At 38.0% G+C, this 17,685-nt stretch overlaps 1 protein-coding gene across 5 annotated transcripts in view; it reads left to right on the forward strand.

The window, feature by feature from the left end:
* The window catches only part of Nav3 (neuron navigator 3), a 477,963-nt gene that overhangs the window by 258,314 nt on the left and 201,964 nt on the right, over positions 1 to 17,685 (forward strand). For 4 of the 5 annotated variants that reach the window (XM_075954789.1, XM_075954787.1, XM_075954788.1 and 1 more), the window contains exons 2-3: positions 3,792 to 3,909; positions 4,569 to 4,621. In XM_075954789.1, coding sequence (XP_075810904.1) covers positions 3,792 to 3,909; positions 4,569 to 4,621 — 171 coding nt within the window. Of the gene's footprint in view, positions 1 to 3,791; positions 3,910 to 4,568; positions 4,622 to 17,685 lie in introns of those variants that run through there. The other variant, XM_075954790.1, reaches the window with a different exon arrangement.

The following is a 17,685-nucleotide window of genomic DNA, read 5'->3' on the forward strand; positions in this document are numbered from 1 at the left end:
CATTGTTTTGATTTTTTATATACTTCATTCAGTTTGTTATTTAAAATGAACATTTCTTTTCATGTTAGCTAGTGTCCTCCTCGAATAAAATCCAGGCAGCATGGAAGGTGATGCAGTAGCCTTTAGTAGAGGTACTGAGGTGACCACTGTACTTTAATCCAGTCTCATAGCTCAGGAGGCAGAGAACCCAGAAGCCGCAGCTAATTAGAAGATAAGCATCTCACAGAAGTATAGAGCCAGAAGTCAGCCCTGCAAGTTCTTCAGCCTTTGCCCTGGTTTTTCCAGTTGCTTCATCTCCATGAGGCAATAACCTGAGCAAGCATTTTCTCTCATGCTAGCCTAGCGAAGAACAGCTAGCTGCCACAATGCTGGCTGTGGTGTCAGGGAATTCTTTGGGAGTAACTTAGTGTCACAGGCTTTATAGAGGTGCTACTTTATTCATCTTGGCACAGTTTTGTGATGCAAGGTTTATTATTTACCCTATTTTACAGTTTAGATAGCATAGGTAACTTTCCTAAGTTCACAGTGGTGGTGAATTCTCCAGGGCCTCAGATTTGTCAGCCAAGAGCTAAGTGACCCCTGCCTATGGAGAGAGAGACTTCTACAATCCAAGTCAAATTCAGGGCATTCTTCATCTGGAACGGTGAACTTAGAACTCTACTACTTGGATTAAGTGCAGCTACAAGGATAACACTAAATGTTTTAAATGTATAAATCTTTACAAACAGCAAAAGAAATATTTTCCATCCTGCAAATATAAAACAACCTGAAGTTTCACCAAGTAAGTAGATATGAAAGGACTGCCAAATCAATGCATTTAGAAATTGTTCGCATTGTGATTTAGAGAGAGCCGTGAGTCATTTTCTTTTTCTTTATTTTTCTCCCACATGATACATCCCGACTTCAGCCTCTACTCAGTCCCCTCCTCTTAGCGTCCCTCCCCCCATTTCCCCCAGATTCACTGCTCCTTCATTTCTCTTCAGAAAAGATCAGGCCTCCCAGGAATATCAGATGAACATAGCATAACAGCACGCAAAAAGACTAGGGACAAATCCTCATATCAAGGCTGGGCGAGGCAACCCAATAGGCAGAAAAGGGTCCCATGCGCAGGCAAGAGAATCAGAGCTTTGTTACTTTACAAATAATATAGATCATAGATATGAAACATCAACTGTCACTTACCAACCTAGTCTTTCTTACATATCTATACACCTTTAATTATTCACACAGTGAGGTAAATAAGAATCACCAGATACACCTAAGATGTTCATTGATATTTTCTAAAAGTATATCTTCTATATGTTTTCATACTTTTGGAATGTTTCTACTTAGTAATACCCTGAAAACATTTATCAGGCCCACTTATATGTTTAACCATATAAAGTATCAGTGTATTAGTATTCCTATAAATAGTCAATTATAAATTCAGTAAAGTCATAGTCAGAAATATTAATTATCCTCTCACAGGAGTACTGAACTTTTTCTGCAATATGCTATCAAGAATATTGATGCAAATATACATGAAATGACTTTTAGAATTTCTGTTAAATTGTTATTTAAAAAGCAAAAATTATAGAATGCAGTTTTAATTTTGTACCTAATAGGGTATGTGTCTGTGTTGTCTGTGTATCGTCTATATGTGTGTGTCTGTGTATGAGTATGTGTCTTTGTGTGTGTGTGTGTGTGTCTGTGTTTTTGTTTCTGTGCAACCCTTGTCTGTCTGTCTGTCTGTCTGTCTGTCTCTCTCTCTCTCTCTCTCTCTCTCTCTCTCTGTGTGTGTGTGTGTATGTGTGTGTGTGTGTATGCCTATGTGTATGTGTGTATAAAAATGTGCTAAAATGATAAACTGTTGTTTAGGCATACTCCATACTCATTATAGAATATTTTGCAGCAAGCCAATCAAAATTATGAAGGGTCGCAACTTCTGGGAAATCTTCCCAGTTTTGTTTTGTCTCATATACTTCTGATTTATCAATTACAATGTATGTATTTGTTTTCTCAGAAGTAGCCAGGTCTTATTTTCTAGCTCTGTATCCTTAGCAATTCCATAGGTTCAAACAGGAGGATCAAAGAGTTTATGATTGAGTAAGCCACAGTTGAAACTCAAGGCTGACCCAGTCACTTTAGGGAGAGCTTATCTCTAGCACAGTGGTAGAGTGTTTGTCTTGCCTATGAAAGGAACCAGATATGAGCTCTATTACTATAAGAAAACAATACATTTAGCTTATTTAAATTTTTATTTCATGTGTGTGCATATATGTTTACCATATACTTAACTGCTTCCTAAAGAGGACAAAAGAGGGAATCAGATCCTTCAGAATTGGAGTTAAAGACGTTGTGAACTGCCATGTGGGTGCTAAGGTCCTAACCTTGGTCCTCTGCAAGAGCAGTAAGTGCTTTTAACTCCGAGGAGTCTTCCCCAGCACCTAAATCTTTAAATAATAGTTTTGCGCTTTGTTGGCCTTTGTTGGCTGAGATAAAACTCACTCTCTTGACCTAGGCTGTACTCATTTCAGACTTCCTCTGTCCACCACAGTTTCTCCTTAGACTCCGCATTTCTGAAGCTTCTTCCTTGCCTGGGTCACACCCTCTGAAGGGAAGACTCTTTCATGGATTTCTCATATCCGAGTTTTATCATCCCAGCTCCGATCCCACTATTTTCTTATACCACTTTTGTATGCTTTTTAAAACTGATTTGTCTTTTAATCGTGTGTACCTACACATGTCTATGTATGGGAATATGCATTGGTGTGTATTGCTTTCGGGGTCCAGAGGAGTGCATATGAGCCCCGGGATCTTAGATGACACAGCAGATGACAGTGAGCAACCCCAAGTCAGTGCTCTGTTAGAACAACACATACTCTCAACCTCGGAGCCATGATTGCAGCAACCTTTGTCTGTTTCTTGTTTCCTCTTCTCTCTTTCTCCTTTCAATTTTTTTTTTAAAAAATATTATGTCCTATCATAATCTACCTTGTAACACAATTACTAACGAACCACCCATGCAATTGAAACATCTTCAAGCCTAATAGACTAGTAAGGTTTTAAGAAGTAACTCTTTTTGTGCTTATGTGTGTGGCATTCTTGAAACTTCAAGTTTCCTTTATATCATGACCGGCCAGTTTCTGGGATCACCTATTTGTAAGCCAAATCGCCAACCCTGTGGTTTACAATACACTTCTCTGTTCTGTATTGTAATTGTAACTCCATTTGCTGCCTCCCTGTTCTAATACAAACACATTTCGGGAGGTTTCAAATAAGAGATGACAGTCCAAACAAAATATCTTAGACAGGAAGGCATTTGCAATTATTTCATAAAAGGATGCCAAAATATTGTCACATATAGTATCTCAGATGGCAAATTCAATAACGTCTCTTCGGAGAAACACATTTTTACAGAGTTCCTCCATAAATCAGACCAGGTGGCTTCCCTTTACACAGACAGGATTATTTTCAACATAAAGGGGGGAGGAAAAGAGCAAAGAGAAAACCCAAACTGGTTCCATTAGCGATCTCCTCCCGAGTCAGCTGGGAAGGGAGTTTTGCTTGGTCACAACTGACTAGTCCATGGTTTTGAAAGGAATGATTCATCGTCCTTTGAAACAAGAGATAAGTGGGGGAAAGAGCCGTTTAAAAATGACTTTACAACTGTTTCCTTTGGAGCTGTGACTTCTTTAGCTGGAATGCGATCCTGAACGGTTTCCCTCCGAGTCTCGCATTTGCCTTGAGCAGTTTTCTTGTCTCTCTGCTCCCACGCCCCATCTCACTTCTTCCCTCCCTGTCTTCCACAGATTTACACTGACTGGGCCAACCACTACCTGGCAAAATCTGGCCACAAGCGGCTGATTAAGGATTTGCAGCAGGACATTGCAGACGGGGTCCTTCTGGCTGAGATCATCCAGATCATCGGTGAGACCTGCCCTCTGACAACTCGGAGGGGCTCTCTGCTCGCTACTCTTTTGCTACATTGTAGTTTAGGTCTGATACCTACCAAATGGTCTCCTGTGTCCAAGACAGGAGTGTTCCTGTCTCCGATTTAATTGAATATGTTTACGTGAGACTGAAAAGGGCATTCTGGTCGCACTCTGCAATAGCTCAAACTGTGTCTTTACCTATATAACATTATCAGAAAGGAAAGCCTCGTTAAACCATATGCCTCCCATGTGTGTGTTTCCTTAACCGGAGGAGCTCATACACGGAGACTCCTTGAAACTGGATCCTGATCCAGCCGGGACATTTGTGAAAGGTTTCATGTCAGCCGTCATTTGGCACAGCTGGAAAGCCAGCAGCGACTTCCTCCTCACTCACTCACTCACTTTTTTTTTTATTTTACCCTTTTTTCCTTTGCTTGATTTGTGCACATGGAATTGTTGGCTGATAACAAGTTGGCTCCCTTGTCCCTGGCTTGGGAGGCTGAGTAGGGGAAGCAGTGGCATTTCTGCTTGGTGTTTTTTAATTTTTTATTTTATTTTAAAGATCGCCTCTTTTTCCCCCCTGTGCGTGTTTCACTTCATTGCTTAAGCATGTTGTTCTTTTTTTCTCTCTTTTGTTTTATTTTTTGGTTTTAGCCAATGAGAAAGTGGAAGATATCAATGGATGTCCTAGGAGTCATTCTCAGATGGTAAGAATCTGATTTCTTCTCACTCTCCGCACTTAGCCCCATTTCCAAGTCAACTGCGTTTGCAGCATTGCTTAGAGACTTTTCTGCATGCCTTCCTGCTTGTGTAAAAGACCATGGGATCCCATTCTGCCCTCTGCATTTCCGTGTCCTCCGGATCAATGAGGAAGCATCATGCAGAGGGGAATTTGGACTACTGTGTAACATGTTCCTAGGTGTTTATTCTGAGCCTCGACTTCTTTTTGTTCTTTTACTTTTCTTCTTTTGTTTGTTCTGATGTTTTATAGTTCGCAATACTTTACACTGGGCTCTCTGTCAGTAAACTTGATTTCCAGTTGAAAGTCACACATTTTTGCTGGAGCGGCTGTTTTAAATAATAGAGCTAGCCATGTGCCTTTTGAAAGTATAACTGTGTGACTTGTTCATCACGAAGTTCAGGATGAGCACATGGGTTCTTGCCACCCTTGGAAACTGCTCTGAAGGTGTGCTATAGCATATACTCAAAACAATGTGCAGTTCTGAGATAAGGCCCATTGTACCTTCCAGAAAGCCCTCTGTCTAAAGGCCCCTTACTCCAGCCATGCCTCCCCTTTCCCAACTAGCGAAGCTTAACATTTATAAATAAAAGCATAGATTGATAGGCTGCTGAGATAAAAGCAAACAAACAAGCAAACCCTAATCACAAAGCCACCACTTCATTTTCTGGGGTGAACTGAAGACAGAATGCCTCCAGTGAAGACATTCCAGGCAGTTTCCAACCCGAATAACAGCTCAAGTCTCTCCAAGTGAGATTGCTTCAGAGAATCCTCCTGTTAGCACAATGTAGGCCTTTTGAGTGTTTAATGAATCCCTGTCATGGGTTTGTTCAAAGGAAAAACTCATGGAATTCTTAAACCCGCTGACCTGCTTCACTTAAAGTCAAAAGACTGAAATCCAATGTAATAAAAATTTTATTTTTCAAGAGTGATTCATTAGACTGCTTAAAACTTGAAAAGTCAAAAAAAAAAACTATTAAAATGTCATGATCTATAGTTGTTGTGATAAATAAAATTCACCATAAAAGATAAGGTCTCTATAAAAGATTTCAGCTTTATGGGTATTTCCTGATCTAATTACTCCCCACGTAAATGATTCTCTGTGGAAATTAATTTCATTTGCTTTGTAAAGTTTTACTGTTGGCATGCTACAATAGAATAACTTCAGATTCTGCTGCAATAATAATTGTGTGATGTTGGAAAAACACACAAACTCTCTGGGCTTTCTCAGTTGCAAAAGACATGTTAATTGAATGTTTTTATTTATTACATAAAAATTAGTGCCTATATATACACTAATTAACATAATATGCAAATACAGAGTAATTTTATTAGAAATTTTATGAGTAGCATATGAATGGATTAACACCTGCTCAAATATTGTCATGCATTTCACTTGACAAATTTGTCCCTGGAACTCATGTATGTGTCTTCTTAACCCTAAAACTTGATTGTGTTTTCATTATTTTAACAAGGAAGAAGTGGTAGACACTATAAATGGTTTTAAGTCTAGATCAGTGGTTCTCGACCTTCCTAATGCTACAACCCTTTAATACAGTTCCTCACTTTGTGGTGACCCCCCCCACCATAAAATTATTTTTGTTGCTACATCATAACTGTAATTTTGCTACTGTTATGAATCAGAATGTAAATAACTGTTTTCTGGTGGTCTTAGGTGACCCCTGGGTCATCTGACCCCCAAGGGTCGTGACCCATGGGTTGAGAACCAATGATCTGGTACTTTCCATCTACTCTGCTATCCCAATTTTACACTTCTTTTTGAGGATCTGAATTCCAGACAAGCTTATACTTGATTACAGGGGAAAAAAAATCTCCAAAGCTCAACATTAGACAGGCAATCCTCTGATGTTTATCTAAAGTATCTGCACCTAGCATTTTTACCCATCTGGAAAAGTATCTCAGCATAGACTCTGTTACTTTCTTATGGCTTCCTGATTGTTCTTAGCCCCGCCATGCAAGACGGTTGATATGCATGGTACCCCTGCTTCTGAAGACAGAAAGAAACCCAAAGATTCGAAAGTGATGATGTTGTGAAAACTGTGGCTTCCTCCCTCTAAAGTGTTAGTTGGAGTTATAGTTCGTCCTGAATGAGGATGTCTTGGTTTATTTCTTTCTGACTGGCTGAACTTCAAATCTGAAGTCAGCATGAACTCTCAATGTTAATTCAGAAGAAACGCTGTGAAAAAAGGTAATGTCTGACTGGACTGTTTTCGTCACTGTTCTTTAGAGTTTTTATTGGCACTGTGTAATTAATAAGTACAAGACCCAGACTAGAGCCGAGACCGGAAAGGAAAAGACAGCTAGGTATGGCAACGTGACTAGGTGAATGGATCGAGCGTCTGCTCTAGTGAGGATGCGGCTGACTGTTATCGCACCATGCAAGGTGCTACCTAGTCATAGAGTGCCATCCTTGCTCACAAGAAGGACTTTCAGCACATCTTCCATGTCCTGTCTTTTGTCACCCTGGCTGAAGTCTGTGTTTAGTAATAATAAAACACGAACAACAACCAAAGAGGACAAAGCCTTCCAGTATTAGATTATCTGGATTTATGTTTCATGCTCTATGACCTCTCTAGAATCATTTGAAGCACTTAATACTAGAGTTTCTGGTGACATGGAGCTGCAGTGTATTGGTCCATTTTCATAACAACCGGGTCATTCACACTTGGTCCCTCTGTGCCGCAAGCCTTAAAGGAGCAGGGAGAGGGACATTTGACCAAGGTCCAGATGAAGATCAGAGTTGCAATATAAATGCAGAACAACAACAGAAATGAATGGGGAAGAATAAAAGGACCCAGGAGGGGAGGGACCTTGATATGTTCTAGAACGAACTCTGGGGTTTAAGTCTAGCTAGGGATGTCAGAAGGGGAAGACAGAACCTAATCATGGAAGGGTCATGTAGAGAGCTTATGTTGGTGTTTTAAATCAGGAGAGGATAAATTGGATCACTTTTAATGCTTGTCTTTGTCAATATCTGATACAAGTGTTTAAAGTCGCTTACAGGACTACCTGAAGATAATAGGATGTATATTAGACTTCACCTAGATGTGGAGGATGGCAAAGAAGGGGGATTTCCAAACACTTCACTTAGGTTTTTATTTTTTATTTTTTTGCCAAATGAGGAAGGTGAGGCTCACAGGTGAAAGGAAAAATGACACATCTATATTTTGACAGGTAAAGTTTGATGCCCATTGGAACATAAAGTAAGGAACAACTAGGTTGCTACCTTGAGCTTCTATCCAGGGAAGCTAACATTTCATACAGAGGTGATGGATAGCAAGGAGAAAATCTTGCAGGAGGCCTGTGCAAATTCAGCAGGGGAGAGGTTTGTGATGGGGGACATTAGTGTTTATAAGGTAGGAATCAGGAGAGGGAGAACGGTGAGACAGCCCTCACAGAGACAGTGGGTCACAGGTGTAGCTTGCTAATGCTCAGGATCAATGCTAGAGTTTAAGGTACAGTGTTTACTTCAGCACAAATACTGAGTAAAATGAGTTGAATAGGATGTAGCTAATGCTGTCACATGCTGCCTAGTCTGGCGAATATGCTGGAATGAAGAAGTCAACCTTGGTCATCAGATGAGAATTCATAACCGATACAAGAGGATCCTTCTACAGAGAGATAGTCTATTAAGTTGTAATGACCACTGTGATACCCAATGAACCACACATCACTTTTAGGGGATCCTATCAAAGAGAAAAAAGAAAAGATGCTTGAGAGACATCTTGGCTGAGGGGAGATTTTTTTCAGTGGTGGGAAAAGAAGAGAAGATTGCAGTAGGGACTAGAAAGATGGCTCAGGTCCTTACTGTTCTTTTCCAGGATTCAGGTTCCATACCCAAGACTCCAGTGGTAGCTTGAAACTGTCTGTAACTCCAGTTCCTAGGATTTGATACCCTCTTCGGCCTCCATGGGCTTCAGGTACACAGGGTACATAGGCATACGAGCAGCCCAAACACTTAAACACATAAAATAAAAATAAATTTTTTTTTTTAAAAAAAGAATACAGCAGTAGAGAGAGAAGAGAATTCATGGCAGCAAGGATGTAAGTGATGGTATGAGTTGCTAAAGGAAGTGACACAGGAAGAAATTTTGAAGTCTTTATAGAAAAGTGGCTGTCATGGAAAAATGATAAAGACAAAGCAAAACTATTTTTCTCTATGTCATGTTATATAAGTCATAGAGGATGTAAATGTATGAAGAGTCAGAATTTGAAGTAGAATAAACTAAAATTTAAGAAATTTAAATCATTTTAGTAAGGACCAGAAGTTTAGATAATGCTAATATATTCTTTTTTGTTATTCTCTATTGCTTTTCTTATAATAAATAAAATATTAATAAAGATATTGTATAATATACACTCTGAACTATAAAGTACCTTATAAGATGAAAGCAAATTTATGTATGTACATGCATATAAAAGAATATAACAATCGTACTTTAGATAGCATGGTCCAGACATCACATATTTAAGAAAAATATAAACTTATCCCCTTTGAAATGTCTGGCTATCCCACTCTGGGTTTTAAAAAAAAATAGCTATGTTTTATCAGTGAATTTCAGATCATCATCATCTTGAAACATTGAAATAGTTTTGCGGGGTCTGAACAAACACTATATTTAACATCATTTGAAGCTGAAGTTATTAATATGGGTGACACCTGTTGAGTCATTTCTAGGTAGGTATTACTCAAGATCTAAAATACATGCTGCATGACATAACTTTGCTGAGCTTACATGAGGAAATAAATTTGTAAACTCCAAATACCAGGAATATCCCAAATGCTTAATAGATTAAAAATAGCAAAAGAAAAATGCCCAACATTTATTTGAAAGGCAGAGGCACAAGTGTGAGATTCTCAAGCAAGAATCTTAGACATGTAGGAAAATTGTTTTGAAACAAGTTTTTCTTCATCTTAAGATAGACTGTTATATTTGGGGATCTTCAGAAGTGCCCAGATGATTTAGGAATTTGATGGTTCAAAATCTTTGCGAGGCAAGAATTATTTTCTCTGACATAGTTGAGGATTACAAATGTGTGGCTTAAGTCTGACTTGTGTGCTTTAAACTGAAGTCCTCTATGTGACCCTATTTCTAGCTCAACTATGGTTTAATCACAATCTTTAGCTGCACTCTATTTTCTTTTATCATCTTCTGTAGGTTATTGTGTAAAATTTGCCGATAAATTATGTTTTGGAATGTTTTTCCCTCTTAATTTCTTTTAAGATTGTTCCTAGAAGATGGAAAAGTAGAACTTGGTGTGCCCTTCTATATGATTCCATGATCCATAAGATACTAGCTTCTAAAAGAAACTCTTTCCAAATTTCACAGACGTTTTACCCACTTCTATAGTTAGTTTTGTTGGGAAGTGACCCGCTTATGATGAGAATGTGTCCCCTATCTTCACCAGTTTTGTGCCCTTCAAAGTTGTAATTCCTTGTCTTCAAAGTTGTAATTCCTTGAGTCATTGCCTGTGATTGTTGTTCTCTTGAGGGTTTTTTTATGTAAGATAAGGAGAGATAAAAATACTAGAGTGCTGTTAAATTTTAGTAAAAAATTATGTTATGCACACTCTAGGATTCTAGCCTGTGAGTAGAAACTTACAGGAATGTCCAGTTCCTAACTTTAGGTATCCGCATGGTCCCCCTGCCATTTTGAAGTTGCTGATTTTGAAATGGCGAGATAAAGAGACTTATGAAAACACATGTTTTAATGCAAATATTTCCCTGGTGTATTTAGAAACACTACAGGAAAATTATGCTTCATAGTTCCCTTACTGGTTTCATTGTTTCCATATCTCTAAATTTGGAAGGAATATAATAAACTGCTCTTTTAGTGAATGTATGTTTAAGTTTTGAGGCTTTCATCCTGATGGTTTTCAAAAGTGAAAGTCTCTATAGAGTTACTTGACTTTTTAGTGAACTGTCAAGATGTGTTATATGGGATAAATTGGTCGAATTAATTCTGCTTCTGGCTGTGTCCCAGAAAAGGGAATTGGAATTATGAAAAAAGTGGACAACCAATATCAAAGTCCATTGGAATTCTGGTTTGATAGGATTTATGTTTTTTTTAATTCTGAAAAAATATGATTTTTCTTACTAACATTTTGTCTTATAATACATGCCATTTTCTATCTTTATAGATGTTTTAATTTGCTTTCATCACAGAGTAAAAAAGATGTTTCCTAAATTGCATTAGATGTAGTAAAGAGAAGCAACAATGAAGCAGGAGACATCTTCTCTACCTGGTCTCAGTATACCATTTAAACGCTGGCCTTTCAGCAGATATATGTTCAAAACTTAGTAGATGAGTCCAAGATACTTGCTTCTCAAAATTATAATTAAATGATTCTAACAAGAATTTAATTAATCATGTGGATAGTCATGAACAAAACTTTTATTACATTTTAATAAAAACATTGTTCACATTTCATGTGTCAAAGAAATATTAGAAATTAATTTTGTCGAATCCAGATTTTCGAGGTAGTTCTGAGAATTTGACAATTGGTCATGATAACTGGTTGATTGGTTTTTTAACACACAAAACCACACACACACACGTACACAGCTGGAACTGATGATTTGCTTACACTCACTATTTTGTCATCAGAACAGCACTACATAAGAACTAGGCCTCATCGAGAATACATGTGGTCCATATTGAGTAAGTGTGGACACTGTGGCTTGAACTCATGCCTCGATCCAAGCCTGACAACTGTCAGATTTGTTTATAAAAATGGTAGGACAGAATGCAGTCTGGAATTTAGACCACTGGATTTTTGGCTATTTCTCTTCTCCCTCCTTTGATTTAAAACACATAAATTTTAATAGAAGTTTTAGGCATGCAGCGCATTTCCAAGGTACCAAGGTTTTCCCTAGACTTTCTATTGCTATATTCACACGCTCCCCAGTTATCAACCTTCCTCATTGTGGTAAGTCATTTGTAATGGATTGATTACTTTGTTGCACTCTTACTATTCACAATCCATAGCTTACACTAGTGATGGTTTAGGAAAAGGTATATTGGCTTCTATTCACCAGTGAAATAGTTTCAACTCTCTGAAATTCCTTTATGGTAATCTTCACATCCTTCATATTATAGGCAGTGGCCTTTCATATGGGCTTCTTTCATTTAGCTGTGTGCAGTGAATATCCCTTCACATCATTAGCTGATCTGATAACGCATTCCATTTTAGTGCTGAATATCATCCTCCTGTGTCTGTGTTTGTACTACTCAGTGTTCATCCCTTAGCTCATTGAAGGTGATCCAGTTGACTTCCAAGTCTTGGGAAGTTTGTATGAAGTTGCTAACATTGTCTTTGAGCAGATGTTTATATGGACATGTTTTCCTATATAAATTGCTTAGTTAATATCTGAGATCACTATTGTAGATTGTACAATTTAAGTAATTTGGTATAGTTCTGTGGGACGGTGGCACTACCTACAAGGGCCTCAGCAGTGCTTGTATCCCTATTGGAAATGGAAGTTCAGTTCTGTACATCTGGTGAGCTTGATTTGTTCTACATTTTGGATACAGTAGTTAGGTATGTAGTATTAGCTTATTTAGTTTTAATATGGCTCTCTGGTGATGTAGGGTTATAACCATCTTTTCATAAGCTATTTGCTGTCAGAATGTCTTCCCTAGTGCTGCATTCTTTTAAGAACTTTGGTTCCATCTTATCAGATTGTTTTCCTTATTTTTGAGGTTTAAGGGATCTCTATGCATTTTATTTTTAACAAACTTTATTATAAAAACCTTACAAATACACAAAAATTTTACACACAAAAATTTAATAAGCCCAAACTCTATACAACTTAATGAACTTCATTGCAGTAAGAATTGGCATTTGACGTGGAAGCCGGAAGATTTACATTAAATTTTTTGCTTTTACTATTGGATATATTTTATATACTTACCCACTATCAAAATAAAAAGTAACAAATCCAAAACAGAATTGGAACTATGAAAACAAATAGCTTTATGTCCTCTTTCATAACTCATGTCTACTTTATAAATGACGTATATCTGAAATGTATATAAATAGTGTACATGTCCAGTGTATGCATTTTATTCAAATTTATGTATCCCATGTATATTTTAGATAACAGACATCTCTGGGAAATATTTCCATACACTTATTGTTCCTTTATTATTTTACCATTTTCTTTTTCAGACAAGAAGTTTGAAGTCTAGTTTCTCATTTCTTTGACAGACCCTACTTTTCACGATGCATTAAAAAAGTCATTGCCACATCCGAGATGGCCCAGATTTTTTCCCTGTGCCCGCACAGTTTAACTTTTGGTGGTGTACATCTAAATTTATTGTTCACTGTTAAATTAATTTTCTAGAAAGTATGTAAAACCTCCATTTAGGTTGGATGTTTTGCATGTGGTATCCAGTTATTTCAGCATCTACTTTTTGACAATACTTCCTTTGATTTTTTGTCAAATTTAGTTGTCTCTACTTTTCTGCCTCTTTTTTTTATAGGCTCTCTGTTCTGTCCATTGTGATCTCTCTATTCTTTTTTTATTGCCACACTGCCTTGATACTGTAGTTCTGTCGTAAGCATTGACATCAGGGATTATGAGTAGCCAATTTTATTCTTTTCATTTTGTGGTGTTCTATCAGCTACTCTGTGTCTTTTACCTCTTTGTACATTGGAATCATTTCTTCATTGTTTACAAAATTACTTCCTGAGGTTTGATTGAGATTGTTCTCTCTCTCTCTCTCTCTCTCTCTCTCTCTCTCTCTCTCTGTCTTCCTCCCTCCCTCTCATTTTCCTCTCATTTTCATATCTCTTTTTTCCTCTCCTGCTCCCAAACTGGTGACATAAATAAGCATTCTTTTCTAAGACCACATGTGTTTCTTCCATTTGTGGCAGGAATATAAATGCCCATGTATTTGAGGAAGGGTGTGGTCATAGGACAGAAATACTATTTGTAGATTTTTATGGTTAAATTACTCACTAGTTTTGTGACTTCATGAGAAAACACACAGGCTCCTTTTTGGTTTTGTTTCTTAGGACCAACTGGAAAGCAAGAACTGATTTAAAATCCTGAACTCTTGAGGTCAATGGACACTGCTGCAGCTTTAGAAATGCAGCTTCATGCTGCCCATTAGAATGGGCAGAGTCATGATGACTCACTGTCATTTGTATCTGAAAACAACTGTTAACATTTGACACTTATTATTATCTACCAAGTTGGTTAAAGGAAAGTTGAAGTGATTTTGAGCCAAAGAAAACTTTTCTGATAAAATCCTTGTGAACTTTTAATATCTGTGCCTATATTTATCAACATATAGACACATACACATAGAATGTACACACTTGTATCACAGAAAATATGTATTTAGGAGAAATTTGTTTTTACATAAATGTGTGTTTTACATTTATGTACATACAATTACATATAAACAGAAATTAATTCTTCTCTATTTTTAATATGGGCATATGTTTATATTCATAGAGAAAGATACATAGGTATGCACAAACACCTAGTTCCTACTATACAGCTCATCTCCTCATTTTTAACCCTCATGTAAGATTTTGAAAAAGGAAATCAAAATATATTCATTCCCATTTCATATATTAGGAATCTGAGACTTAGATAGTAAACATAGCTCAGTTTCTAATAAGGTGTACATTGCAATGCCCAAATGAAGACTAGATTTATTTGGCTGTAAAACATTTATACACTTCACCATGGTGCCTATTAAGTACACTATTTCATTTATCTCACTGTGAACCAGCTAAAAATCTAAATCCTGAAAAAACAAGGAAAAATATAAAGGAGTCAAATAAAATTCTCTTGAAATTTTCCCTGTCTTGCCCTACAAGTTTGGGAGCAGGAAGCATGGGAGCTTTACATCTCAGTGACATTGGCACCTAATCGAACTTTTTGTTCTCTCTCTCTGAAGAATTGTTTTTTTTTTTAATAAAAAATCATCACAACTTCAGAAGATGAGACTTGGAGAGGCGATGCCCACTTTGGCCCAGATTGCCCTGGTTTGCACTAGGTGCGATTTCTATTGATTTCTTCTGCAGATAACTGAATTACCTCCGGGAACTGTTGTACCTAATCATCACCAATCCAGTGAATTAAAAGCATTGAAATTTTGTCCCAGACCTTGAGGCCAGGACTGAAGTAGTTACCACCAGGTCAAAATCAAAATGTCATTTGATCTATGTTTCTTTACAATGGCAGAGCAAAAATTCATTCTGTGTCATTTCTGGCTTTTGGTGCATGCTTCAAGTCCATGGATTGTGGTCACATCAGTGATCCCATGCTTTGGTCTCGGTACATGCACAAAGGTATTAGGTACTTAAGAAATAATTCATAGCTATTTATACCTTGTAAACTTACAAAAGATGTGGGGCAAGTAGAGTTCACACATTATTCTATGTTTACATACTGCACCCACCAGACATCTATTAGACAACTCGTTTATGCTTGATTGTGTTTCTTAACCATGTGCCAATGGTGTAGACACTTAGCCAGGGCAAGAAATAGTTCAATGTCTACATTACATTTGTCAGAACAGTGTGAGAGAAATATCAGCTTTACTGCAGGTTTCTGTGTTTGTGTTTCAATTTGGGTGTATAATTTATTATATTTTACACACACAATCCAAGGCAGTCTCACTAAGTTATTTTGTAGATGGGTAAAACAAAGTTAATCTTATCAAACTTTATGAAGAAGTTTTTTGAAAGGTTTCTGTTTTAGTTTATAAATAGCTAGGTGCTTAAAAATTGCTTTTCAACTTTCTCCCTCTGCCAGCTCTGACAAGTCTGGAGTAGTGAAAATTGAGAAGTAGCATCTAGCCTACTCCTCTTTTTTTTATGTATAATATATATGTATGTATGTATATATATTAAGGATTTCTGCCTCCTCCCCGCAACCGCCTCCCATTTCCCTCCCCCTCCCCCGATCAAGTCCCCCTCCCTCATCTGCTCAAGAGCAATCAGGGTTCCCTGACCTGTGGGAAGCCCAAGGACCGCCCACCTCTATCCAGGTCTCCTAAGGTGAGCATCCAAACTGCCTAGGCTCCCCCAAAGCCAGTACGTGCAGTAGGATCAAAAACCCACTGCGATTGTTCTTGAGTTCTCAGTATTCCTCATTGTCCTCTATGTTCAGCTAGTCCGGATTTATCCCATGCTTTTTCAGACCCAGGCCAGCTGGCCTTGGTGAGTTCCCGATAGAACATCCCCATTGTCTCAGTGTGTGGGTGCGCCCCTCGCGGTCCTGAGTTCCTTGCTCGTGCTCTGTCTCCTTCTGCTCCTGATTTGGACCTTGAGATTTCTGTCCCGTGCTCCTCTGTCTCTGTCTCCTTTCATCGCCTGATGAAGGTTCATATTCATGAGGATGCCTATGTGTTTGTCTTTGGGTTCACCTTCTTACTTAGCTTCTCTAGGAACATGCATTATACGCCCAATGTCCTTTATTTATGGCTAGAAACCAAATATGAGTGAGTACATCCCATGTTCCTCTTTTTGGGTCTGGCTTACCTCACTCAGGATAGTGTTTTCTATTTCCATCCAGAAGAATGGATGAAGAAAGTATGGAATATATACATATTAGAGTATTACTCAGCAGTAAAATAAAGGACTTCTTGAATTTAGCCTACTCCTCTTGCCTTGATACTTAGCATGTAATATAAGATGTGTAGACTGTCTCCTTTTCCATGCAGCATTCTGTGAAACTAGAGTATTAGGGCTATGCTGTCAAAATGAAACACATTAAAATCATTGTTTAAAGAATCCATCATAAGTAAAATTGATTTGTGAAGATTTTCTTACCATTTATCAGTAAAACTATGTAAAATAAAAGAATGAATTCACAGCTTCTCATTTCCTGTAGAAACAAAAGCAACACCTCTCCTCCAAAGTGGCATGTCCTTTAAATTTTGAAGTTAAGGCATTTTTTAAAAATACATAGGTTAGATTAATCCAGCATCACTTATAATTAAATGTCCTTTAGCAGCTGTTGCTCCTTCCTCAACAGTCAAACAATTCAAAGACAATACAATAACAGTATCCAGATTTTCTCTGTGTTGTTCATCTCCTACATGGCATTTTAAAAACTTTTTCTTTTATTTTTAATTTTTGATTTTTTGAGACAGGATTTCTCTCTGCATCTTTGGCTGCCCTGGATCTTACTCTGTAGACCAGGCTGGCCTAAAACTCACAGAGATCCTCCTGCCTCTGCCTCCCAAGTTCAGGGATTAAAGCCATGTACCACCACATCCACCTACTCTATTTCTTTTTTTAAGGTACAAGTGGGCGCCATGTTTATTGCCACAACTCTATGGAGTTTCTAGGTCCATGCCACCACCAAGAAACATGCCACCAGCCATTCATAAATACCATTTAACTGTTTGATGGCAGAACTTCTTAAAAGAGCTGCAAGATTTTTATCACTAATACTAAGTCAGAAAGCCTCTCCTAAAGGAGCCCTGCCTATGTTTGCTTAACAGAACCCACCTAAGAAAATGCAGCGACTTCTTAGTCATGCTTGACTCTGCTCTTTTGTGTCTAGAATTCCTTCCCAAGCTCTCTCAGGTTTTATGTGGATACATTTGCCGAACATTGTGCGCCATTTGTAGCTGGAGGTTTCTCTCCCCACACCAATTCCCAAAGGCATAACTCCCTCATATACTCTCTACTGGATGACTTTTCATTTCGCTACATAATCTTGACATATAGCACACACACTAGGTGTCTTGAATTCTCGAAAAGGCCTTGGAGAAAGGAAATTCTTCTCATGGTGAGGTGGGGCTGGGGGGGGGGGAAGCTGTCAGCGGGAACAAAGCCACTACTTGACCTTGAGGCTGGAATTGCTAGATTCTGGATTTTACCTTACCGACTTTTCCCTTGTTATCTGGCCACCTCGGATGCTATCTCTAGGACTAAGAAACTCCCCTTAATTCAGCATTTGAGTAAATGCTAGATGCGGATCAAGCTCCATCAGGTTTCCTTCCACAGCTTATGCTGGTTGCAGTGGTTACGACAAAG

The sequence above is a fragment of the Microtus pennsylvanicus genome, chromosome 20 (genome assembly GCF_037038515.1).
Source record: "Microtus pennsylvanicus isolate mMicPen1 chromosome 20, mMicPen1.hap1, whole genome shotgun sequence".
Classification (NCBI taxonomy): domain Eukaryota; kingdom Metazoa; phylum Chordata; class Mammalia; order Rodentia; family Cricetidae; genus Microtus; species Microtus pennsylvanicus.